We start from the raw sequence: 27120 nt of genomic DNA, 5'->3' as shown, positions 1-27120 counted from the left end.
AGTAAGACCTTGAGCCACCTGAAAAACTTACAGAGGACAACGAATTTTAGAGGAAATCCTCAATGAAAAGGCTCAAATGATGACCCCTAGCTGTGGTCCTGTAGATATGGTACAGCAATGTTTTCACTTGCTTTAAATGAAAGCATTTGAAACAATAATGTTACATAGAGTACTCCTTAAGTTTTAACTTTTTTTCATGATGAAAACCCAACCTGACAGCATCTTATGCAGATAGAACGAACAAGTCTTGTTTCTTATCTATTTCTGCAATATGTACTCTTGACTGCTCTCCAGGAAGCTTTTGTCTTATGAGGCCTAAATTTCATCTATTGTGGCCATATACAGCAGTGCTGTTGGATATAACACGGATGGAATTTTCAACAGCTCCAGGGATTATCAAACAAGAATAAGTCAAAGCAAGAGTTCGAACAACCCTCATGGTCGTTTTACAAAGGGCTTTGCTGGGGGAGTGTACTGGACTCTAGATTTATCCATGTTCAACATTCTTTGTTCTAGTTCTTGAGCCTTTTCAACCATGCCTTTACTTAAGTACGCTTTGATCATGGAAGTAAATGTGATTTTATCAGGTATGCATCCTTTTTCCTTCATTTGTATCAGCACAGTTTCCATTTCAGTTAGATCCCCAGCCCTTGCATAGGCATCAATAACAGAATTGAAAAATGCAGTGTCTGGAGCTATATCAGAATTCTCCAACTTTCGCATAACACGTGTGATCTTCCGAAAGGCACCTCCTTTTCTATAAGCACTAACTAGAGAACAGAGAGTTACACAATCTGGCTTAATGCCCTCAGACATCATTAAATTGAACAAATATTCCATCTGCTCAATATCACCTGCCCTTCCAAATGCATCGATCAGAATATTATAAGTGACAGTTGTCCACGAGAAAAAATATTTCTGCATGTATTCCATTACTGCAGTCATTTTATCATATAGACGCTCTTTTCCATATGCATACATTAAGATATTAAAAGTTCGTACATCAGGCTGAACTCCGACACCTTGAAACTTCTCATAGCAATTTTCCATCATCCCAATATGACCTCTGTTTCCAAAGGCCTTCATGGTTGCATTCATCGTCCACACATCGGGCTTAGAATCTTGATCCTCCAACATCTTTGAAATGACATCTTCCATATCTTTAAATTTACCCACTTTACCATATGCATCCAGAATTGTATTATAGGTGACAGTATTGGGTTTGATTCCATTTCTCGACATGTCTGAGAGTAGCCTGTCAACATGATCGAACCGAGAATATTCAACACAAGATTTTATAAGTATACTATAAGTGTAGACATCAGGTTTGCATAGAGGAATTCTCTTCATTTCCTCTAGAACAGTAAATGCCTTGTGGAGAAGACCACTCCTACTGTAAGCAGAGACTAAAGCTGTGTAGGACTCAATACTTGGCTCCAACCCTTCTTCAATCATGAGCTGAAAAAGTGAATTTGCACGCTCATATTGATTGCACTTGCCAAGCATGACCAAAAGCTTTGTGTATATTCTAGGGTTTGGTCTATACCATAATTGTTCCCTCATGATTTCAAATACCTGTCATTATGAACAAATGGCATGTCAGAACTAAAACAAGTAAAATAATGCCATGGTAAACAAACAGGATGATCTCAAATTTAACTTGATAAGGCAGACAAATTCATTGAGATGTATCAGATTCATGTTGACTCTTTCATAAAATATTCAAAACCAATTGTGTTAATCCAAGAGACCATAAGGCCCTGCATTATTTTATTCAAGATAAACCCGCATCAAGCTATATTAACCTCTAGGTTTTGTTGCCATGTAAACTTACGAGTGGAATAGTTATTCTTGTTCTAAATTAGGATCCCATGCTCTAAAGCACATTCACAAATTACATTCCAAAACTTAGAGGATCCAGAATTATAGAAAACAAGTGCCAAGCTAGCGATTGTTTTACTTCAGACATTTCCATGGGTATCTTCCGAGTTTAATATTGCATTTTATCATTCTTTTATAAACCGGATGCATAAAATAATAAATAGTTTTCAAAAATCTCATACATGGTGTACAAGAAAGAACTGCTGATCGGCTAGGTGTACCTTTAATCACCTAACTCCATACCTCGCAGATACATCTGATTTTGTACCTTGAATCCTATCCCTCAAGCACGATCTCCACAAGTAGAAAGGTTGATTGTCCTTGCTGTCCAACTTGTTTCTACTTCTATTGAGAAGACATTTTCTTATTTTTCAAGTGGTGCTGAAGCTGGGCAAAAAGCCCGTTAAGCAACCACTCGGGGCCACCACATAGGAGTGTGCATGTAACCATATAGTTCATCAAACTGGAAACCCCAGATGTTGAGCAAGTTTAACTACAGTGTCATTAACTGAACTCTTTACTAGCACTTATGTTGAAAAAAATATTGCAGTGATAGTCTTGTCATTGCTCAAACTCCCAACTAGGAGGAAAAGTCCCAACCTCAACAGGAGAGCCTAGAGCCACTATAGGCAAGCCACCCACTATCATCTTGAGGGCCTTGCCCCACACTTAGCAAGGAAAAAGGCTACCCTAGCCAAGGGGGGAATCCCTAAGGTCAATCTAAGCTAGGTCGTTGAAAATAGAAATGGAAGTGCAAATTAACCCAAATTGACAAATTTCATTTAACCAAGAAACCAATGATGTCACAAGATGATTTATTTAATCCACCATCATGGGGGAAACTTAATCTGATTCAAATTGTAACACCTCCAAAAATAGTTTTGAAACCAAAAGCATCAAATTTATTCAAAAAACTCATCAATACACCATAAGTACTTTGAATAAATGTTTAAGATATACTCATGGGTCTTTGAAGACCATCAAATATGAGTACTGTTCTTTAACAAATGAATTAGTCAACAATGCTGAACAGTCCGTGAATTTAATGTTTAGAATAACCAGCAATAATAATCAATACATTTATCAGACTTTTAACTTTGTTATTGGTGAATGCAATATGGATTTACAAATCGTTCAAATATGTTGAGAAAGCATGTGTGCTTTTAACGATCAACAAAACTGAAACGTGTAAATATCATGAATTCACAAGTGCTGTAGATATAATAATGAGATGGTCAGCAGATTTGTTATATCCTGAAATACCGCTTGGAGACCCTTCACTTAATGAGATGAATTATTAACATTGCTAGTGCTATGTTCCTTTGTTATCTTGGAGGAGTTGTGGAGTGTAGATATCACAATTAAAGTGATGAAGATAAATGCAATATCAATCCTCCTAGTCTCTTGTCCATGAAACAAATAAGTATAACTTATGTGACTTTTTCTCCATGTATTTAGTTGTTGTTACCCACTAAAATGGGTAACCCTACAGGAGAAAACTTTTTCTCCTATCTTGGACAGCCAGCCAGCTTGCAGCCCTACACATTGCTCAATAATGATGATATGTCATGTTCCTCCGCCATTTGCATGGGTCATTCGCCTCTCACCATCCAGCATTCCTCTTGGATGAGGGTGAGCTACCACTAGGCAGGTACTTTAACCATTTTGCAATGAAGTGCTTTTACTTAAAGTTTTGGGCATTCTAACATCGATAAAGAGGTGATCTAGATGATTGACCGATGTTGACTGTAAACTTGTTCTCGCACCTTCCCAAGGGGGTTAGTCTTTAGCCCTAGTGCAGTGAGACCTCCTCTAAGGCCTTAGGGTTATAGAAGAGGTAGTGCATGGAAAACTTGGATTGATGTAACCATTCTCATGTTGGAAATAACACTGAGAGGGGGGCTGAATCAGTATTATCATATCAAGAATTTTTCTTTTTCATAATCAAATTTATATACGCTACTTCATAGAGGGGAACTAGCGTGTACACGCAACTGTCTTTAAGGCAACCAGCGTTTATGCAGTAAACTTATGATTCAGTTAATTCATCATATGTTGATCTTTAATCAGTACATCAATACTTCATCAATCATTAAACAGTAACCATGTGTAGTATAAACATAATAAACCATCACACATAAGCAACACACATGAACACCAAGATTTAAGGTGGAAACCCAATGTGGATGAAAACCAATGGATGTTGTCATCTCTGTCTTCTTTTAATAATAAGAAAATCTGTTTATAATCTTGTACTAGTGCAGACTCAAATCAGTACGCAGGCTTCTACCTATAGAAGGTTACAACATTCTCTCATTCTCCAGCTTCTACTAGAAGGGAGCTACAACCCCCTAGCTCTTGTACTAGCCAATATGTTTACTAGTACGTAGGTGCCAGCCTACAGAAAACTCCACTCTTCCACCAGGGGCCAAGTTTCATGAATTTTCAGACTGGATGCTCCTGGCACATATCAAAACATATGAAGACTTTGACTCATCAATAACCCATTAGAAATTTAGAAACTTAAACTTCATCAACCAACATGCAGTTAATCTGAGACAATCAGATCGCTGTCATCAGAACACTGTGTTGAACCCAGAAACCTGCATCAACATTCAAAACCAACTGAAACCTCAAAGATTCATGTGTCAGACTGTATACGCTACTTCAATGAAGAAAACCTGCGTGTATATGCTACTTCCTTCAGCCCAACCTGCGTATACCTCTAAAGATTCTGAATCACAAACTGTACCAACCAGCAGTATACTGAACATCTACTGTCAACTTACAAAACTTTACACAGGCAGGCATCAGAAAACACTTCTTCTCACTTATACAATCAATCAAATATCAACCTCCTTATGCATTCAGATTTACATTTAGATCTAAGAAGACTTCATTGACAAACAACAATAAAATAGCAGCAGCAATAAATCAGCGATACTGATCCGATAGATCAGCCATCTCTGAACATCAAGCCTTTCTATTGTATACGCTACTTGAAAGAATAGAACCTGCGTGTATACGCTCTTTGGCCTAGACAAACCTGCGTACAGATCTGCAAATATTGACTCAGAACTATGTTGTAATTCCAGACTTCAAACAAACCCAGATCATGATATATAACGAATAAAACAGATGCAAAACATCAGATCTAGCCTCAACCAATATCAGATCATTCAAGAATAAGTCATTTCAGGTCTCATGATCCTGATCCAATATTGAACTCAAGGTGCACATAAATATTTCAGATCTAGTTCCAAACATAACCCTGCAACATAAAATATACTTCAGATAGAAGCATTCCTTAGAATCTTATTCTCTTGCACACTGGCCTTATGATCCTCTCTTCTTTATATAGTTTTTGGCCTTTCTCAATACCATGGACCGAATCCACTTAGGACCAATACCTTGGATCAAATACCACGGACTAAATACCTCGGACTAAATACCTAGGGTCAATACCATGGTCTAAAGATACCTTGGACCAAATACCTCGAACCAAAACTATGGTTTTCAACATGTACACGCTTTGCCTTCTGTGGGAGTGCTTGTGTACGTTATACACTTTTTCTGTTCTGAATACCCGCGTGTATATGCTGCTTGGACTAAGTGAACCTGTGTGTATCTCTTAAACTGCTCTTACATCATCTTCTTCCTTCAACTTCTTTATTCTGATCAATAGTCCTTAGTTCCATCTTCCTGATCCTCTGTACCACTGCCCTATTGCCTCTGAATATTCCTGTTAACCTCTTATCAAAACTGAGTTGACCTATAGAGTTGCCATCAAGGACAATACTTGTATCATAATGCCAACAATCTCGCCCTTTGGACTTGATGGCAACCATGACGGTGTTGACTACTGCAAGTTGTAAAGACTGTTAAAGATACCATACAACACCAAAATGCCAAAATACTCTCCCCCTTTGACATCAAGAGCAAAGGGCGGACCACTCTACTCTCCTCCTTTGCATGATGCTATCCATACTCCCCCTGAGTACATGCCGCGTCTGCAAAGAGATGATTCAATATAATAACATGACACTATAACTCAACAAAGTGAGTATGACCTCCCTATGACCACAAACTCATACATACATCAATCACCCAACCAAGTGGGGATACACCATATTTGACTCATCTACCAACCAAGTGGGGATATACCAAAGTTTATACATAACAGAAATACAACAATTATTACATCATCTATCCCAAGGATTTTAGGGAAATTACATCATATGACCAATAGAACTCATTGAAATATAGACCATGACTGATGCAAATAAGAAATAGCTGAGTTCAGCAACCATAATGCCAACAATGTGGAATGTGAACACTCCCCCTGAACTTGTGCTACCTGTGCATTTCCAGCAAGTTATTCATCAAAGCATCTTTGTCAGCGGATAAGAATTTAATGAGCAAAGTATGTCAGCAGATTGCAGTCATCAAAAATTAGACAGAGCACAGAGTCTGAACCACTGTTTTTTTGTTAGGAAAACATATACGCCTTTTCAGCCAAGGGAACCTACGTGTACCCACGCATATACTTAATGAAACCAGCGTGTAGTAAACTTTCTCTGAAAAACTGGATTTAACAGCAAGATGATGCAGCAACAACTCCCAGCTTTTGTCTGAGATATTCAAATGTTTCTCTGGGCAGTGGTTTAGTGAATATATCAGCAACCTGTTCTTTGGAGGGGACATACTCCAATTTGACCTTTTGTTCAAGCACTTGTTCTCGTAGAAAATGGTACTTGATGGGTATGTGCTTGGTCTTGGAGTGCATGACTGGATTCTTTGAAACACTGATGGCACTTGTATTATCACATAGAATGGAGATGGGTGGAGTACATGTGATCTGAATGTCTTGCAAAGTTTGCATCATCCAAAGTAGTTGTGTGCAGCAAGATGCAGCAGCCACATATTCTACTTCAGCTGTAGATAAAGCAATTGAACTTTGTTTCTTGCTGAACCAAGACACTAACCTGGAACCCATATAGAATGCACCACCACTAGTGCTTTTTCTATCATCAACACTTCCTGCCCAATCTGCATATGTATATGCATGAAGAGTAAGATCTGCTTCTCTAGGTACCATAGTCCAAAGTCTTGAGTTCTTTGAAGATATTTGAAAATTATTTTGACTGCCTGAAGGTGTGACTCCTTTGGATTTGCTTGGAATCTTCCAACTATTCCTACTGCATGCATGATGTCAGGTCAGGTACCTGTTAGATAAAGAAAACTGCCAATCATGGATTTGTAAGTTGGTTGATGTACTGTTGATGAATCTGCTGATTCATCATTTGAGCTGAGACTGCATCCTGTTACCATTAGGGTACATACAAGTTTAGAATCTCCCATTCGGTACCTTTTCAAAATCTATTTGAGATATTTGGTTTGTGAAAGAAAAATACCATCTTTAGTTTGTTGAACTTGTAGACCAAGAAAATAGGTAAGTTCACCAAGCAAGGACATTTCAAATTCTTGTTGCATTACTGAAGCAAAATTCTAACTCATGGATTCTTCATTGCTACCAAAAATGATATCATCAACATAAACAATAATAATTAGCAATTTATCATTTTCAATCTTTGTATATAAATTGCTATCTGCAGAACCTTTTGTAAAACTTTGTTGGTGTAGATATTTGTCAAGGTGGTAATACCAAGCCCTTGGAGCCTGTTTCAGACCATAGAGAGCCTTTTTGAGTCTGCATACAAGTTTTGCATCATTTCCAAGAATGAATCCTTCTGGTTGTTCAATATAAACTTCTTCTTCTAAATCTCCATTAAGGAAGGCTGATTTTACATCCATTTGGTATACTTTGAATTTCTAAAAACTGGAAAGAGCAAGAAACATCCTTATGGCTTCAAGTCTGGCAACAAGTGCAAAAGTTTCTTCAAAATCTATACCTTCTTGTTGAGCATACCCTTTACAAACAAGTATGGCCTTGTTTCTAATGACTTCTCCATTTTCGTTCAACTTATTCTTGAATATCCATTTAGTTCCTATAATATTTTTATCATGAGGTCTAGGAACTAATTCCCAAATATCATTCTTTTCAATTTGCTCAAGTTCTTCATCCATGGCCTTGACCCAACATTCATCTTTGCATTCTTCATTTACATTTTGAGGTTCGGTGGAGGATAGTAATGCTAGATAGCTTGAGGTCCCTGTAATAGTTCTTCTTGTCTGTACACCAACCTCCTTTTCCCCTAAAATTTGAGTTTCTAGATGATTTTTCTGAACATACCTGGACAAAGTCTTTTCTTCTACCATTATATCTTCTTCTGGTGCTTCATTGGTTTCTTCTTCAATATAATTTTGATTTGATGTGGGAAAGTAATCCCCATCTTCCTCATTGTCATAATCTTCTGTTGATTTTATATGTTTTGGATTTTTGCATGCTTCATCAACTACAACATCAATGCTTTCAACAATTTTCTCAAGTCTTTTATTATAACATTTATATCCTTTACTTCTGGAAGAATAACCAAGAAGAATACCTTCATCTGCTCTGGGTTCAAACTTACCAAGTTTTTCATCAGTGCTTTTGATAAAAGATTTGCTTCCAAAAACTTTAAAGTATTTTACAGTAGGAGGCTTACCATACCAAGGTTCATGTGGAGTTTGAGTGCTATTTACCCGAACATTTGCTTTGTTGAGAATAGTCACGGCAGCAAATGCAGCTTCACCCCAGAAGGTTGCAGGAGTTCCAGATTCATCTAGCATGGCTCGAGCCATTTGTTGAATTGTTTTGTTCATCCTTTCTACTACACCATTTTGCTGAGGTGTTCTTGCAGTGGAGAATTCCCTTTTTATTCCATGTTGTTCACAAAAGTCAAAGAATTCATCCGATATAAATTCCCCTCCTCGATTAGATCTGAGGCATTTGATTTTTCAATCTAATTCATTTTCAACCAAAGCTTTGAAAGCTTGGAACTTTTCAAGTGATTCATTCTTATGCTTTAGAAGACCTATCCAACACATTCTGGAAAAATCATCAATGAACAAAATAAAGTATTCTTCTCCACGAGGTGACTTTTTCCTTGTTGGTCCACATAAATCAGTATGGATAAGTTCAAGAGGCTTACTAGCTGACCCTTCTTTTTCCATGAAGTGAACTTTGGTTTGCTTACCGATTTGACATGGTTTGCATATTGTATTTCTTGGGATGCTGATATCTGGAAGATCACGAATAGCCTTGAGTCTGCGTGTGTTTCTTATTTGAGAAAAGCTTAGATGTCCCAATCTTTTATGCCACAGCCAGTTTTCATCATTTTTGCTTAGATAGCACTGTTGTTGTCCTCCTTTGAGTATGTATAAGTTGTTTGGAGTTCTTGTACCTTTGATCACGATCTCTCCTGTATCAAGCTCACGAACAACACATCTGTTTGATCAAAACACCACTTCATTTCCTTGATCACACATTTGACTGACACTCAACGAGTTATGCTTTAAACCATCTACATACATAACATTTCCACCTTTAACCTTTTCTTTCAAGAAAACAGAACCTTTACCTTTTATGACAATTGGAGCGTCATTTCCAAATGAGACATTCTCTTCCTTTTCTAAGGCATTATATTAGTGAAGTTTCTCTTTGTCACCTATCATGTGTTTGGAGCATCCACTGTCGATGTACCACTGATTTTCTTGTCCTTCTGTATACAAGGCTATACCACATCTTTCTGTTTGAGATTCTTTCCTTCTCCATATCTTGGGATTTAATGGCGTTTGCTCCTTTTGAGGTGTTTGCCGAAATTTGCTCCTGCATTTAGATTCTTCATGACAAAAGTTGTTACAGATTACAACTGTAAGGTAAAACTTCCCTTTTCCTTTGTTAATCCTTTGTGCAAGATATCTGCGCACTTTACACCAACTTTACCTCTCTTATGCGCACTATCTAAACTCGTATGGCTTGTACAGCCCCTTCCGCACACTGAATGCAGCCCCTGGAAGAAGTTTGCGCTTGCTAGAAAAGATTTGAGGCTGTAACAACCTCACTGTCTCCCTGTATCTGCATTGATCTGAAGCCCTAATCACTAAACAAAACTCTCTTCTCCTTTGTTGAGCTAAACACCAAGATCTCTAGTGTGTAATGACCAAGTTTTGCACCCTTTTCCCTCTAGAAGTCGACCTAGGCCCACCACTACCACGAAGGGCTGAGATTAAATCTCCTTGGACAATTGAGATCGATCTAATTCTTGACTATAGGAAAATTTAAATTTTCCTAAGTCAAGAAATAATAAAAAAATTAAATCTGGGCCTTGGCCCCACTTGTAGATCCCTCTGCCAAACTTAGTGCACCTCTAAATTTGACGAAAGCCTTCCTCCTCTATCTCCATTTAACATAAGCTTCATTTCCTTGATTGAGCTTATCCCATAAACAAGGATAAATATGCTCATCTAACAACTGCATTGAAGGAACGAAGTCCTTGTTTCTTTTGAATATTTTAAGGACTTGATGCTTGCAATTTGAGGCAAGCACCACTGAAAAGGCATTTGAAGCTCACCTTGGCAACTCCATCATGAAAATGTGCAACATTGCACTTATTTTCAGTTCTGAAGCATTTTTGTTTGTATGGTTACAAGCAATTTGCAAGAAATATATAAGCTTGTCGTGACGATGATATCCATAAATATTCAAACTTGTACGCACTATGTTGTGTTAATTTTCCATTGCTCTATGCTATATCAATTACTTTAGCCCAATTCAATCCTTCATTAAGCAATCTTTTTCAACAATAATTAATTCTTCCAATAATCAACAGTAACTGAAGATGGAACAATAAATGCAATGACAATAGGAGACAATCAAAACATCAACAAGAGACACTGATTTGGTCAAAGACCAGGGAAAAACCCCACAAGGGGGAAAACCCTTTGAATTTCTTCTTCTATTAGATTGTCATAAAATGTTCAGCAAAGTACAATGAACCCAAATCCATAAACAAATCAAAGTCAAAGATTTGACTTGTCTAACAAATCAACCAATCAACATCCAAAATATGAGCCAATAGTCAAATCTGGTCAAAGTCAGCGACAACAGCAAGTAGTCAACGGTCAATGGTCAACAATCCTCCAAATGAACTCGGTCAACAGTCAAAGAATGTGGCTTGCTCAGCTGGTCAAAGTGCCACAAAAACAGTCCCAAAAATCTCCTTCAATCTTAGTCAAAGTCAAAGGCAGTTGATACCTTAGTTGCAGGTCTAAAGTCAACCACAGTGAAAGTGCCCAAAAAATCTCGATTTTTGTGCCAAGAAATTTGGTCCTCCAAAACAGTCCAAAAACCCAAGGAAAAAATAGTCAAATCATGCCCTCCATAAGTCAAACTTAGTCAAAGTGCTGCCAGCTGGTCAAAACAGATTTCGTCCTCCTGCAATTTTCTCCTTCCTCTTGCTCAAACATGTGAGAGAACTCCTGCAATTTTTAGATGTATCAAACCCAAGAATAGAAGAGAAGTATGTGATCATGATGTCTCCAAATGAGGTTCCTTGACTTGTATTTATAGGTGTTGGAGGAGGGGCAATTTGTCCTCTAGGCCAACTTGATCAAATGTGTTATTGTGGGCTTGACTTCGAAAATACATTTTTCCTTATCCAAATTCAGTGCCTCAAATGTCAATTTTGGTCCTTGTTACCGCTCAAACTAGCAAGGGACCCAAAGGGGATCCCTAAAGGGCAAATGCTAGACCAAGGGCAACAAATGGAGACTTAGCCCACTGTCACCTCAACTAGTGTTGAAAATATCGGTATTGGCAAAATATCGGCGAGGGTCCAGAAAATATCTTATCGGCGAAAATATCGGCAAAATATCGGCAAGCATAAAAAATGCATAATATATTCATTTTTTTTCAGATTTTTAAACATATAAAGCAATAACAACATGAAATAAACACATTGGCACATAAATATGAAGAAAGCACTGATATATATGATGTCAAATAGAAATGATACATCAAAGGCGATATCAAATCCTGTTGATCCCTGATAATTGTCCATTCAAGGACTCAAATGTGGAGAACCAATACAAAATAACATCACAGATATAAAAGTATCTCATCATCATCAGTTATATGTAGCATAACAAATAAAACTAGCAGCTATCTATCTGAAATCACTGCCCTCTCCCCCTTTTACGGGAAAACATGATGAGCTGTTTGCCCGGCCTGCCCCTAGCAGTAGACGGCCTTGACCCTGCCTCTGCACCTAATGTCAAATAATGAGTGCTAGGTATGGGGCTATGCTCTCCTATATCTATAGCAGATGGTGTTGATGTTGATGCTCCCACAGTGTCCTCCTCCTCCTCCTCCTGCTCCTCCTCCGAGTGTTGCTGCTCCTCCGAGTCCTCCTCCTCTTGCTGCCCCTGTTCTAATGGATCATCTACCATTGGCTCTAACCATGAAGGTGACTCCTCCAAGATGGGCTCCTCATATTCCACCCTCCACTGGGACAATACATCAATATTGTCTAAGGAAATGGCATCTAGATCCATTGGTGATTCTATTTGCCTCACTCGAAGTCAGATGTTGTAATGCACATATACTAAATCATTGAGGTGTGCGAACTCCAACCTGTAAGAGTGTCAAAAAAACTAATAAGTCTTGACTCTTGACTCTTGAGTCTTGACACTTGAAAGTTTAAAGTCATAAAATAAAAATTAAAAATTACAATAAGTGTAATTTCTCAACTGAAGGCTGGAGCTCAAAGTTATACCCGTTGCGCTTTTTTGCGTGTATTTTCTCAAATACACTCCAATTGCGCTCACACCCTAAAGAGCTACATGTTTGACTCAAGATTCATATGGCCAATTTCTATAAAATTTGGAACCCTTGCACCATAGCTTCGCCACTAAATATCTACAACAAAATAATGAAATAAAAAATTCAAAAACTTAAAACATAATTAAACTTTCAAATAAAAGTTACATAATTGAATTTAAAAAAAAAATAGAATTATAAGTAAGGAAATTCTAAATTGAAAATTCTAATTTCTAATGAGTGATGACTTGTCACTTACGTGGCATGAAGAGGGTCCTTTCCCTAATAGCATCATCAAAGCCAAATAGGCCAACACAATCCCGATAATATTGTATCTCGTGATTGATTTTGCTACGAAGCTCAGGATCAGGTACCATCCTCTGAATACAGGAATGGAGCCCTTCCATCACCTCACCATCAAAATCAAAGCCGCATTTGTATGAAAATGCGGGGTTGAGGAAGAGTGTTGCTGCATGAATGGGTCGATGAAGCATCCCTGTCCACCGACTATCAATCACATCCCATAACATCATCTGCCTATCAAGGCCAACAGAACCCTTGTCTGCATAATAAGAACGAATGGCCTCCTTGGCCCTATCCATGCCCTCATACAAATAAGCCATCGCAGGTTTCTCCCCATCCACCAATCTGAAAACCTTTACTATAGGTTCACTAACTGTGCATGCTTCTTCTACTCCACGCCAAAACGTCTCAGAGTACACCATTTTTTGCAATGGATTTCCCATCATGTCTCATGTTGTATCTACAATTACACCAATCATCAGACACAAACATTTGCTTCAACTCGAATTGACATCGAAGCAAAGACTGAAGAGTAATAAAGTTTGTGGCAAAACGTGTGATCGCAGGACACCGCAATTCCTTGTTTCTAGTGAACCTCCTCATGAGGCTAAGAACAAAAGCATGGTTATAAATAAACTTGGGGACACTCCTAGCCATATCAACCGCCTCCTTGATGAAGGAGAGTTTCCCCATATCCTCAAGCAACAAATCGAGACAATGTGCTACACACGGAGTCCAGAACACTGTGGGATGCCTCTCCATAAGCATCTTGGCGACAAACACATAATTAGTTGCATTGTCTGTTATGACTTGCACCACATTCTGCACACCAATCTCCCGAATGAACCCATCTAACAACTCACATATCATTGCTGCATCTTTGATATGTTCTAATGCATCCAACGATTTAATAAACATGGTACCTTTAGGACAATGTACCAAGAAATTTAGAAGGGTCCTGCCCTTCCTATCTGTTCAACCATCAGACATCACTGTGCATCCAATAACTTCCCATGTCTTTTTCAACTCCGCCAATCTAGAGTTGATGCCCTACTTTTCTGCTTGAAGAATTGGCCCCCGCAACTCCTCATATGTGGCACTTTTGTACCCTGGGCCCACAACAGCAATAGCATCACACATTGGCTACCAAAATGGATTGGTTTTGGTGATGCTGAGAGGTAAGTCGCTCCAGAAAATACACCTCCCCATGACTCTATCTGCTTCTTGCTTCTCCCTTTTTTTTAACAAGCGATTTTATGCCAAGTTGTGCTCCATGTCCTGTTCGTGGAACAAAAAATGATGACCTCACACTAGCAGTAGTAGGTGATGATGTGCCAGCTGTGGAGCCCCTCCCACTACCCTCAACATCAAAATCAGGAGAAGATATCCCGAAAGATCTACTTGCACGTTCAGCTTTGTTTCTTTCTGCCTCTTCCTTCTTTCTGTCTTTTTCATCAATTGCCTCGAGCTTTTTGTATAAGCTCCGGACTAAAAACTGTACAAATCCCAACATCATGTCCACAGAGTCTAGCAAGATGGTATTCCAGTCATGTAACCCCACCTGTCATCCTGGTCCCACACAATTTGCATGTAAGATATGCACGATTTGTCCCACCATCAGGGTTCCCATACTCCCAAAATGGGTCCAAGGCTTTTGGCATATTTGTATTTTGTAGTGGGCTAACTCAAACCTAGGGCACCAAAAAAAAAATTGGAATTAATAACTTAATAAGTAATAACCACATCATTTTACAAAACAGTTTTTTTGCTACATTATTTGCAATTTTGCAATGTGAATTGAAAATTCAATGAAAAACCATAAATGACAATAAGAGGGTGTATTTGAAAGTTTAAAAAAAAATGCAGTTTGCTCTCGAATATCAGAGAAATCTGTAAGGGAAACACCAAGTAGATAATCATGGCTACATGAATAAACAACACTGTGCGCACATATCTCTATAATATCATAACATACTATAACTCTGTTCAGCAAATTGAAATGATAAAATTCAAAATTTGCTTGCCGATTAAAATCAAATCAAAAATATTTACATATAACAGTGGTGTGACCTTCGTTGTCCCACAAGGAGACATTTTTCTAGCCCTTCCAATACACAGAAAGTAGTAGCGTAAAATCTGTTAAATTGTTGCTTATTCCCTATCAGTCCAGTTTCAACAATGGCTACATGCTTCAGGAAATTTGTCAATAAGAGGAGGAATACATTTCACTTCGAAGGCATTACACAACATCCAATATTGAGCACATCATTTCATAAATTCATACATAGAAATAGGCAAACGGTAAACCTACCTCACTGTTCACAATAAGAAACTAATTTCTAAGATCAAGAAATTTTATAGAGATGAACCCCTAATACATAATAAATAGCCTCTGCAGCTATGAACTCAAAAAAAATGGAGTTTGCTCTCCAAATATGGAGAAAAGTTAAAAACTTAAAACCCTTGCATTTGCTCATGGGCATGAAAATCTTTTAAAATGGAACAAAAAAAAATGGTTGTAGGCAAATAGGCAAGCAAGAACAATCCTAAAACTAACAAAAAATTCATTAACATAGGGGTTTATTTGAACATACCTGTTAATGGAAGAAATGAAATTGTCTCACTGTTCTTGAAGCTTGGATCAACAAAATCTTCGTTGTTGGTGGCGATAATAGCTATGCAACGCTCAAACCTTCCTTGGCAGCAAGCACATAGCTCTCCCCTTCCATAGGGCTTGGCTTTTCTCACGACTCCATCGTCAGAATGGCCTCAAATTTGGAGGAGGGCTTGAGAAAACACCAGCACAAAAGGGGCTATGAGATCGAACTTTTCGAGGGGCTAGCTCATCGAGAAAATGATGCCCTAGGTGAGCCAATTTGGCTAGACCTAGGAAAAGGTGAAAGAAGTTGGTTTAAGGTGACCACCTTTTGGTAGATCAGTGCCTTAGCCTTGGGAGAATGGAGTCTATGATGAATATGAGTGAGGAACTTTGGTTCTTGGTCAAGGAGGCCTCTAGACTACTTCGCTAGCCTTCTAGGTCAAAGAGAGGCAATCTTACAGCTTTTATACTTTGATGTGCAAAAGGTGATGGCTTATCAAGATCAATTCATTGATAGAATTACCCCTAAGAGATTTCGTTCATATTACATGGCCCATAAATTGAGAGATGCTATAATAGAGACAAAATTCCACAATTTAAAGTAGTGAATGCAGTAATAAGCCCTAAGAATAGCGAAAATCTTAGTCCAATGTATGTGACAAAGTAAAACAAGAATAACATTAAAATCATGTACTTACATGTAATAGAATATATCCAACCATCCACAATTTGACAAGAGAGAAGCTCCAAGATAAGATAGACAAAATCCACACATCAAAATTCATCCATAAAGCTCCAATTCATCCATTAAGAAAAAATGCGAAAATCTCAAGAGAGAGAAAAGATCCAATCCAAAGTGATGATGAACAAATGAACTCATGTCACTTGTATTTATGCACTAATGAGGAGTTCGAATTAGCCTCCTTGGCCTACATAAGCCCCAAAAATAAAATAATGTTATAATATTCTAACTTTTGGTGACAACCCCACCAAACTAGCTCACAAATGAAAGAATAAGCCTCTCAAGAGGTCAAATAATAATCTATGCATGTCGTAGGGCCCTCTAAGAGGCCTAATGAGGTCCATGGGTGCCATAATGAAGAGTAGGACCCTCCAAAGTTATGGACAAGGGTTGGCCCCTTGTTCTCCAAACAATAAAACCTGTGGTGCTCCCAATGGGTGGGGGGGTACAATAATAATTTCATCAGTCTCCAAATGAGTCGAGGATGCTTGTAGATCGTCTGTAAAGGCTTTGATGATGGTGTAGGGGATGCCACATCATCTTACAAGTCTTGGTTCAGCTCTCAAGTGCATGGTATAGCTCTGGGGTCGGTTGGGCAATGGTGAACTAGGTGCATCATACTCGTCCAATGGGAGTATCTCAAGCATCTCTAATCATCCTCGGGGATCCATGGAGTGCTATCTACTGCTGTGGAGGCCCATGGCTCTCAACACACACCCTACATGTGCCAATGTAGCCCTCTGGAGGATTAGGACCCCGTATAGGGAGACCAAACCCAAGATGGAGACCATCTGCAATCCTGCATAAGATCCAATGCGTCCCCTAGCCTTCCAGTACAACAAGTCATTAGAGAAATCGAGTAAATGAGCTTACCAATCATAGACCACAGGTGGGGACTTCATAATGGTCGGCCCTTCCATAATGGGCTTCGGGATATGCCAATGTCTCCTAAACTCGAAATAGGGTTAACCAAGTATCTTATTAGATGGTTTATACTTCTAAAGGGAGCAATATGTTCAAGGTACATCCTTCAAAAGGTGGTGGCATGTGACAGATAGGTGAATGAAGTAGGGGATGAGAAGGGACAACCCTGCGTCACATGTTGGGGTACAAGGGTAGCTAATAAAAAGGAAGCCCACACTTGGGTTTATAATGTATAGGAGGGAGAAATTGTGGTACATGAGGTGCCTTGGCCTTGATTTTTCCACCTTTCTTTATATGCCTTTTGCTTTTTATGATTTTCTTTGATTAACTGTTCAGGGCTCAAGGGGTAAGAGCATGCTACATAAGATATAGCAGTGAATACCCCCTTTTAAGGTAGGGTGGTTCATTGCCCACCAGGGATTGGGACAATCATGGGTTCCTATATGATGAAGGAGGTTCATAGAACCTGTAGGAACCAAGGTGATGGTCATGATGATGGGGTAGAGCTCATGTATTGGCTTTTGCCCACGTGCTAAATGTGTTTGTCCCGGCCATCTTTTGCATTTTGTGGTACATTTTCCTGATGAATGTGGCCAAATATGCTTTTATCTTTCTTTTTAGTTGTATCAACCTCTAGGCATCATTCCAGGCCATGACCCAAGATGTGGGCAAGGGGAAGGGGCCAGCTAACCCTATGTGGACCCAATGGAAGAATGTGGACCCAGGTGGGAGAAATGATGAATGGGGTAATAATGAGTGGAAAGTGGGTAATATAAGCGGATAAGGGAGCAGAACCACGCAACCAAAATCAAGGTTTTCCATGAAATACCATCCCTAAAGCCAAATGGTCGTTAAAAGAGATTCCACAGGACTAGAATGCAAGGTTAATATCAAAATGGGTCTAGGGGACAAAGGCACATACCTAACCCATTCTTTTAGCCAAATTCCCCCATTAATCCATGCCCAGAAGTGTCCATGATAAGAAAACTACAATACCCAATTACCAAATGACAAGGCATACCTTTAAATTAGGGAGGCCCACCTTCAAACATATGTTTATGACAGATGGTTGAGGGACCACATGGCTAGCTTAGGTGGTAGAGAAGTGGCACAACGAGCTAGTTGGTGGTTGCAAGGGGTTGTTGGCTGTCGGCTGAGGAACATCTTGGAGAAAAAAATTCTCCTAAGGATATCACCCACAAAATGGTGGGTAACAGTCCTCTCGGAAAGAGGAATCTAGTCCAATGATTGGAATTTGTCACAAAGCTACCAAATTAACACATTAGTTGGAAGATGGTATAGGATCTCATATGTACACGGATGCCATAAACTAGCCTTGGCAAGGAAATGGTCATTTAAGCTCTTCGAAAATAAACCTAGGTGAAGCCAACATTGAGAATGAAGATGTAGCCTGGCAAAAAGAAGCCATAACTGATCTTCATCATAATGACCCAGGAATTAGTGAGGTTTTGAATCAAGAAAACTTCCAAGTACTTCAAGAAAATGTAAATAAATACAAGAAGCTTTGCAGGCAATTGACCGAGGATTGCTTTGAGGCAAATTTCCTATTAAACTTGTGTAGTGAGCGAAGGAAGGAATATGATGAGGTGTTGAATGAGTATCAAGAAAATCTTAGTGACACCCTCAAAGAACTTATTTGCAAGTACTATGCAGTGAACACTTTATGTGATGTTGTGCGGGAAAGGCATTGCAACTCTCAGAGCAACCAACAATGTTACTCCACTCCCAACGAAATTCCAGAGCTTGAAATACCAAAGAAGGAATGGGGTGATCCTAAACAATCCACAAATGTGGAATATTATTGTCCTTCAGATGGCCATGCAAATGATGAATCTATGAAGGAGTTTTGGGTTTCATATTAGGGGACTGACTATGAATATGAAGTGCCCTGTGGTAGCAAAGAAGAGGAGAGTACCACAAAATTCCAGAATAATGATGAGCCTATTGTTGAAGATCAACAAGAGGCAATCCTATTTGCATTAAATCATGAATGCTATCCTAATGAATGGAAGAGCCTCTTCTACATGTTTCATTATGATGATTTTCAACGTATCAGAGAAGATTTCACCAATGCCTAGGAGGAGCTTGATGGCCTTCTTGATTAGTCTGTTGGCATCCATGACATAGCAAGAATTGGACAGTATCCTCAACCCCTTGATTTCTTTGAAAAAGGACTTTTATTCATGTTTGACCAAGACAACCCTAGATGTAACATTGAGAGCAGTCACGAAGAAAAAGAAGCGTGTGCTTTCTTTGCTTATGTCAACCTAATTTGGAGGAAAAGCCAATTCCCCCACTTGAAGACAAAGGACTATGGTTCTTCTCGAAATATGAAGATTCTATAATGATTCAAAAGATATGATTGTTAATGTATTTGAGCCATCCTTAAATTCTCATGTCGTCATCCGTCAGTCAGGTTCAGGTCACATTAGCTTTGAACACGATGAGCTGACATTGGTTGACCCTTTGAACTTGATTGTTGTGACAAGCAACATGGTTGTAGACATCTTGTCCTCCAGCCATCTTCCTCCTCATACCACTCGCAGCATGTCCCTAGGGACATTAATGAGAGTTGTATACCCGAGATAGCTATTGGGAATTGTTGAAAGCATCGATTACTCCATATTCAAGTTGCAAAAAAGAATTAGCAAGTGTAGGAAAATTTTGGATTCTCCCTCATCACCCTCAGTCCCTTCTTGTGGTAGCAAAATTGATCTATGGTTCATTTATTTTCCCACCTCCCACCCTTGTGATATAGCATGTGAGTATTATGATATAGATGATTGTAATGCTTCCTTGTTTTCTCTCATGATTAGTCATAGGGGTAAGAAGTATGATATTGATATAATGATGTTGGCTATGTTACCCACCGAAATGGGTAACCCCATAGGAGAACTTTTTTCTCCTACATTTACAACCAGTTGGACAAGCCAGCTAGCATCCCCTGACAGCCATTATTTGATGATGATATGCCATGTGCCTCCGCCATTTGCATTAGCCATGTGCCTCTCACCATCTGGCATTACCACTTGGATGAAGGTGGGTTGCTATTCAAAAGGTACTTTGATCATTTTGCAATTAGGTGCTTATACTTGTTTGTTTTGGGCATTTAGTATGGATAAAGGGGTGATCTAGAAGATTGACCGATCTTGACTGTAAATATGTTCTCTCACCTTACCAAGGGGATTAATCTTTAGCCCTAGTCCAATGGGACCTCCCTTGAGGCCTTAGGGTTATAGGAGGGGCACTACTTGGAAAACCCAGATTGAGATAGTGTGTTCATTGTCCCCTATACCATACTTGACACTTTCCATGCCACATTACAAGCCCCATATACCACATCCATTCTTCGGGTCTAACTTGTCATTGGTTCATTGGGATTTGGCACCCTCATGTCCATACTCTTTGAGAAGGGTCAAAAAGCATATCATGGCCACAACAAAAGAAAAAGAGTAAAATCAAAATGCAAAAGGTGGCCAAGGACATAAGCTAGCATGTGGGAAAAGGTCTAGCATGAGCTCTACCCTCCTCATTAGCCATCACCCGGTTCCTGAGCACATGATGCTCCTTCACATCAAAAGGAACCCTAGCATGTCCCAACCCTAATGAGCAATAAATTATCTCATCTAAAGGGTAATATAAATGCTACAACTAAGAGCAAGCTCTAACCCTTGAGCTATATGTTGTAATACAAAGCATTATCAAGAAGAAGTAAAAGGTGCACAAGAGGGGTGGAAAAGCAAGTTGAGTAGGGTAACTCATGCCTCCGCAATTGCTCCCTCCTTTCATTTATACATTTAGGATGTGGACACCCACCCCATCAGTTGGTCCCCTTGACCATGGAACTTGGCCATGAAGCCTTTTACCCTCCATTATCATATATTTACACTAACATTATTGGTTGAGGGGTTGACCTCAAACTTTCACTTCCCCTTTAGGGTTGAAATCACCTAAAGGGTTGATCATTAGCCACCTCTATCAAGGTAGGGATCACCTTTACGAGACTTGGTCTAGTTAGATATTGGAAGGTGATCCTTGTTTGAAGTATTATATGCCCTTAACATTCAAGTTTGGTCCACTTAGATGCATATATGATCTTAGTCTTTGATGGATGGTTTTTTTCACTTGAGTTCATGTTGTTTTTGTCAAGTGGTCCACAGCAACCCAAGCCTTGAGGGCACCCACTCCATAGGTACCCAGGCCTCTTCAAAGAGATAGATGGCTTAGCAGATGCAACATTGGAAGAGTTGGGCCTCCTAATGACTTGAATAGATGTACATGTCGCAGATTACCCTCATGACCTAAGACGTTGGTCTACTTGACTTGGAATAGAGGATTCTTCATGATGACACCACTGGACCCAGAATGCCCCCAGGTTAGCCTTCACACAACCTATTGGGCAGAACTTGATTCAAAGCCCGATGAGGATGGCCTCCCATTGAGGGTCTAGGGAGGGCTTGTTGCACTTGGAGAAGCCCTAACGTTGGATAGAGGAGGCCCTATTTTGACAATTGAAGACCCATGGAGCTGACATGATGGCACGCCAACTAGATTTTGGACCCTGAGGAGGATTTAAGGGACCTTCCTCAAATTTTGGATGATTCTAGCACTATGACACATTTTCACACCTCATCACACCTTGACATGGCATTTGGAGCCCTAAAAGGGCATGACATCAACACTTTTGGAGGCTACGGCTCACACGTGTGGGAATTTATGGCTTATTTTGTCACTTAGCTAGTGGGTTGGCTTGTAACCCAAGGTTATTTTATGTCAAACTTGATTTAGGGGCTTCATTAGTCATAAATTAGTTGAGGTAGACCTCATATAAATAGAGGTCACCTCATTTGTCTTTTCATCATCACTTGTGGATCAATTCGGCCTCTTTAAAAGATTTCGACCTAGCTGAAATAGACTTGTATCTTGTGGAGATGTGATCTTTTGTGGAGTATTTGCTTATGGAGACATTCTCTTGCTTTGGAGACATCATTTTGGAATAATAAAGGATTGGTTCATGCATTTTCTTGTAAGTATTCTATGTTGTTGAATATTTTTATGGCTATTGCATGGAATGGTTATTGTTAGGGTTTCTATGTGCTAGTTTTTATTGAATATTTTTCTATGAAATCTTGGCAAAGTATTGTGTGCATTACCCTTCAAGATTTGTGTGACAATCCCTTGAGTGATCCTTCATGTTAAGCTCTCCTCAATGATTTTATTCCCTCATAAAATGATAGCTAGGGTATAAAAACTAGGGTTTTTCATTATCCCTTACTCCATTCTAGGGTTTGATGTCATTCATATCAAAAGCACTAACAAGAGACAAACAATTGCCAAGAGGCAATGGATCCAAAAACCAAAAAGAGAATACCAAGTAGGTATTTCGTTTTGATTGACAAGGACCCCATTCCTATTAGGATTCATAGCAAGGTAGATGTTGGTTACTTCTATATTGCTCAACTTGATGGTGAACTCTTGCCTTCAGGAATGAAGCAATGGGCTTATATGTAAACTCATCAAATCCTTATATGGTTTGAAACAAGCACCGCAAGCTTGGTATGGAAAGTTCACTTTGCGTCTTTTAAAATTGAGTTTCAAGCACTTTAATCTTGATGATACAACTCCATTTGTCAAAAAAGTTGGCAAATTTGTTGTATATCTTGTAGTGTATGTACATGATTTGTTGATGACAGGGAAGAATGAAATTTATATTGCATCCATAAAGAAAATTAAAGAAAGGCTTTGAGATGATAGATTTGGGACATCTTCACTACTACTTAGGCATTGAATCGACTCAACAACCAAAGTACATATGCATCTCCCAAAAGAAGTACATTGGAGAATTGTTAAATAGGTTTGGCATGGCTAAGTATAACCCATTTCAACTCCAATGGAACAAAATTTGAGGTTCATAATAAAAGAAGGAAATGAATTTGAGGATGCAATCAAATACAAACAATTTGTGGGAAGTCTTATCTACCTTACAACCACTAAACCAAATATTTCATTTGTTTTTCAAATTCTTTCCAAGTTTATGCAAAACCCTTGTGAAGGACATTGGTTTGCTACAAAAAAGTTTTGAAATACTTGAAGGGAACTCAAGACCTTGGACTCAAGTATTCACAAATGGATGACTTCAGCCTGATTGGATATTTTGTTTTAAACTTTGATGGGGATAAACAAAATGGAGCATCAACTTCAAGCTATCTCATGAATCTTGGATTAGTAGTTGTCTCCTGGAGGTCACACAAACAGCAACTTCCAGAAGACTCCATAACAAAGGCAAAATATGTGGCAATTGCAAAAGAAACAAAGGAGATTGTGTGGCTTAGGAAAATACTTGAAGATTTGTAGGAGAAACGATTGAATTCTACTCCTTCTGGCTGACAATAATTCTACAATCAAGTTGGGAAAGAATCCTAGATTTCATGATCGAACCAAGCACATCAACACAAAGTACCATCTAATTCAATATCATGTAGATGTGAAAACTATCCATTTAAGACATTGTTCCATAAACAAGCAAATTACTAACAGCTTCACCAAAGCACTTGGAAGAAAAAAGATTGAAAAGTTCAGAATGATGCTTAGACTCACAACACCGCTTCAACTTAAAAGGGGGAAGACACATAATCCTTCGGGGTTATTGTATTATTATCACTGTACATAATGCAAAGGTATATGAAACGAAGAGCCTTAAGGAAGACCAAGAGTCCCTCATAGAACGTGAAATGAAAAGTCGCCTCCTATTGAATATATGCAGCTGTGAGTTATAAAATATGTGTGTTGTTACTCATTCCCAACTTGGCAATGATATCATCCCTCAAGCTTCTATTGTTAACCATTAGATTCTGACAAAGATCGAATTTCAGGGAAAACTGCAATTATTCAATTGGATCGAGCTAGTGTTATCCATCGTAAAGACGCGAGGTTTAACAATGAAGCATAACCTAAGGAAAAACAAAGACAAATTCAAATTTCAAAGGGTGAACTCTTGAAGTTCAGAAATCTGTACATACTTGGCTCAATGATTTGACTAATGTCGTGAATTTTAGTTAGGCGTTCATTGATTGCCATTGCGAACTCAATGACAAGCAAAGAAATACACAAATAATAAATGCACATATCTCCAAAATGTTACGCGTTCCTTATAACTTACATGTTCGTGCAAAGTATCAATGTTCATTTTCCTTAAAGTTGATAACCATGTGCATTCATGGTTCAGATGTAACTCAGGTTTTAAATATAAGTCCGTGTTTACAAGGTAGTCATGCTCTCAGTATTTGTTTGGAAGGTCCACACAGACTGCGTTGTACAAAATGCTTCCTTTAACCATCAATAATTCACAATATGTTCATGAACATTTTTTAAAACAAAAAAATAAGTGGACTGCAGTGGCAACCACCGGTAACGCTAGCCTTCAGGGCATTAAAAGCCACAATAACTAACTCAAAACCTTTCTAGCTACCAAATCAAATCCAAAATCATTATAGTGCCTCCTGCTGTGAGAAGAAATGTTCAAGGGTCCAAATTTTAAGAGTGTCGTCATAGCAAGTACAAAAAACACAAAATCAACAACAGGATCAGAGCAATAAATTAAGCAGCCGAGATCAAGTTACTTGATGGAGGATGAACCTTATCAGGCCTTTTCCATCCCTCCATTGGAGATTCAGGCAATGGAACTCCTGCTGCTGTGCCTTCTCAGCCTGTGGGATGCTTGTCATCCAGAGACCAGTTCAGGGCGTCGAGGCTAACTGTGGCAGGGGCCTCTCGGCACTCCTTCACAACCTGGTCAGCTCAACATTTAGGTTGGCCTCGACTCTGCTGGTACTAATGTGATGTGCCAATGGCTCATAAATTTTCAATCACCATGGATTAACCAGCCTGCTCAAATATGTTTAGTTTGGCCATCACGTTACTGGCACTACTGTGATCGGACCAACAATTTACAAATTTTCAATAACATGAACTAGCCACTTAAAAATTTTACTCATGGAAATCCCGGTGACACGGAGGACTCTCCAGATCATCATCCTTGGAGGATTTGGATTAATAATCTTTTTTAATAACAGAGTCTCTATCTTGTTTCAGGCGCATTGCCTCATCCGAAATTGTTTATAGGCCAAATAAAATGATTCTACAATAATATTGATATTACACGTCCAATTTATTATAATTTATTATGCATAAAGTAAACGAGCAGGTTCTTTACAGCCCGGGTGAGGTGGGAAATCCATCAACACTTAATATTTGATTGTTGCAATGTGTATAATGGTGCATTGAATATGGACACTGTAAACCCAGGTGGGATATGCACTACGAGGTTGCAAAGCTCAAGAATGAATATCAAATTCATACAAAGGACAAATGTATCGAATGGCAGAATTTGTGATATGCAGCGACGAAATTTGCAACTCATATCAGACCCGAGTTTAGATCATTCTGTACTACTCATATCAGACTTGGATTTATATGGGTTGTGCTAGACCATTTAGTAAATATGCACAGTATTTTTGGTTTTCATGTTAATAATGTCTTGCCATTACATCAAAGTTTACATCAAAAATTATCATGTCATTTGTTAGAATTAAATTTAAATAAAAAAATCTCCATCATTACTCTCAACAACCAGAAATAAATTTAATAAAATAACATATAATGCTTACCTACCTTAATGCTTACCTACCTTAAGAGCAGATTCCCAATGATTGCCATCAATCCTTCCTGTGAGAGCTTCAAGGACAGTCCTTGGCAAGAGCTTCCTTGACATTTTGGGTCCTGCCTTTTTGTCTATGTTGGCCATGGCAGCTTCTCGTCTGAGTATGATATCGAGAGATTTGATTTGTGCCCTCTTGATAATCCCTCTCTGCAGAGACTGTTTCCGCTGCTTCTTCTCCTTCTGACATTTCACCGTGAAGAAGGGACCGAGTTTTTTTCCTTCAGGGGAATTGAACCAGAGGCCTTTGGAGAGATTGGAATGAGCGAGTGAATGGGAGAAACTCAGATTTGATGAAGCAAGCGTGAGGTAGTGGGCGTCCGAACGCCTGAAGAAGGCCGGGCTCGCCACGAAACATGAAGCCATTCGTATGGTGAAGAGGATAAGGGGCTTAAAATGGTGTTCAACACCGCACGGACGAAAAAGGGAGCTGTGGTTTTTCGGCTTCCATGGAAGACCAGATACATTAAAATGTGAGGGTTAAAAATATTTGAGTTAATATGCTCTTCGGTTCTGATTTGTCCACGCAGAGCTGTAACCTCCAGCGGAACGTTGAGTACAGATCCACTTTAACATGGTCAGTACTCCATTGTTATTATTATCAATTGCCCAGCTGCAAAGGTACATCGAAGGAATGGAAATAATTTAAAAATAAATAGAATAATTTTTTTCTTTATATATTTTTTATTGAATGGATGGGAGGCACCTAAAAAAATCTATAAAATGGAAAGTGGATGTTAATATTGATTGAAGCATGTAAAAAATATTGATATTGATTGAGGCATCTAGTGAGTTTGTGATTTTGTATTTTATAAAATTAAAATAAGGATTTCGAGAGACTAATATTAATATTGGACAAGGTATACAACAAATTTGCAAGTATGTATTTTATAATATTAAAATCAAGATTTCTAGAAGCTTATATATCCCATTAATTTTTAGAAACTGATATATTATACAAGTTTGAGTGAAGAGTAGAATTCGCATGACTTTGGTGAACACAAGGGTTTCTCTGTAGGGTAGTTTTGTCATTCTGACATTTCATCACTTGTTAGGACTCGGACATGTAAATTTTCAAGATAATCCAACCACTGTAAATGGTAATGTCTCACGCAACCACCATGAAACTTCCTCTTCCAAGGACGAAGACAAAGACAAGGTACAGCGTCAAG

At 38.8% G+C, this 27120-nt stretch overlaps 1 protein-coding gene across 1 annotated transcript; it reads right to left on the bottom strand.

Annotated features, from left to right (window-relative positions):
* Positions 1 to 31: 31 nt before the first annotated feature.
* LOC149172066 (uncharacterized) lies at positions 32 to 26563 on the bottom strand. Its single transcript, XM_089424192.1, has 2 exons — positions 25919 to 26563; positions 32 to 1575 (listed from the first exon to the last, which is right to left on the bottom strand). The coding sequence occupies exons 1-2, from the start codon at positions 26312 to 26314 to the stop codon at positions 436 to 438; spliced, it is 1536 nt and encodes a 511-aa protein (XP_089280318.1). The 5' UTR covers positions 26315 to 26563; the 3' UTR covers positions 32 to 435.
* Between the last annotated feature and the right edge of the window lie 557 nt (positions 26564 to 27120).

The sequence above is a fragment of the Pinus tabuliformis genome, chromosome 4_2 (assembly GCF_031772625.1).
Source record: "Pinus tabuliformis cultivar Carrire ecotype Pingquan chromosome 4_2, CPIR1, whole genome shotgun sequence".
Lineage (NCBI taxonomy): Eukaryota > Viridiplantae > Streptophyta > Pinopsida > Pinales > Pinaceae > Pinus > Pinus tabuliformis.
This window is presented reverse-complemented; position numbering and strand designations above follow the sequence as displayed.

Coding starts and splice junctions, on each gene's coding strand:
- LOC149172066 (XM_089424192.1), bottom strand. CDS start 26,314: ATGGCTTCATGTTTCGTGGCGAGCCCGGCCTTCTTCAGGCGTTCGGAC. Junction 1,576..25,918: donor ATTGGGAATCTGCTCTTAAG/GTAGGTAAGCAT, acceptor TCATAATGACAG/GTATTTGAAATCATGAGGGA.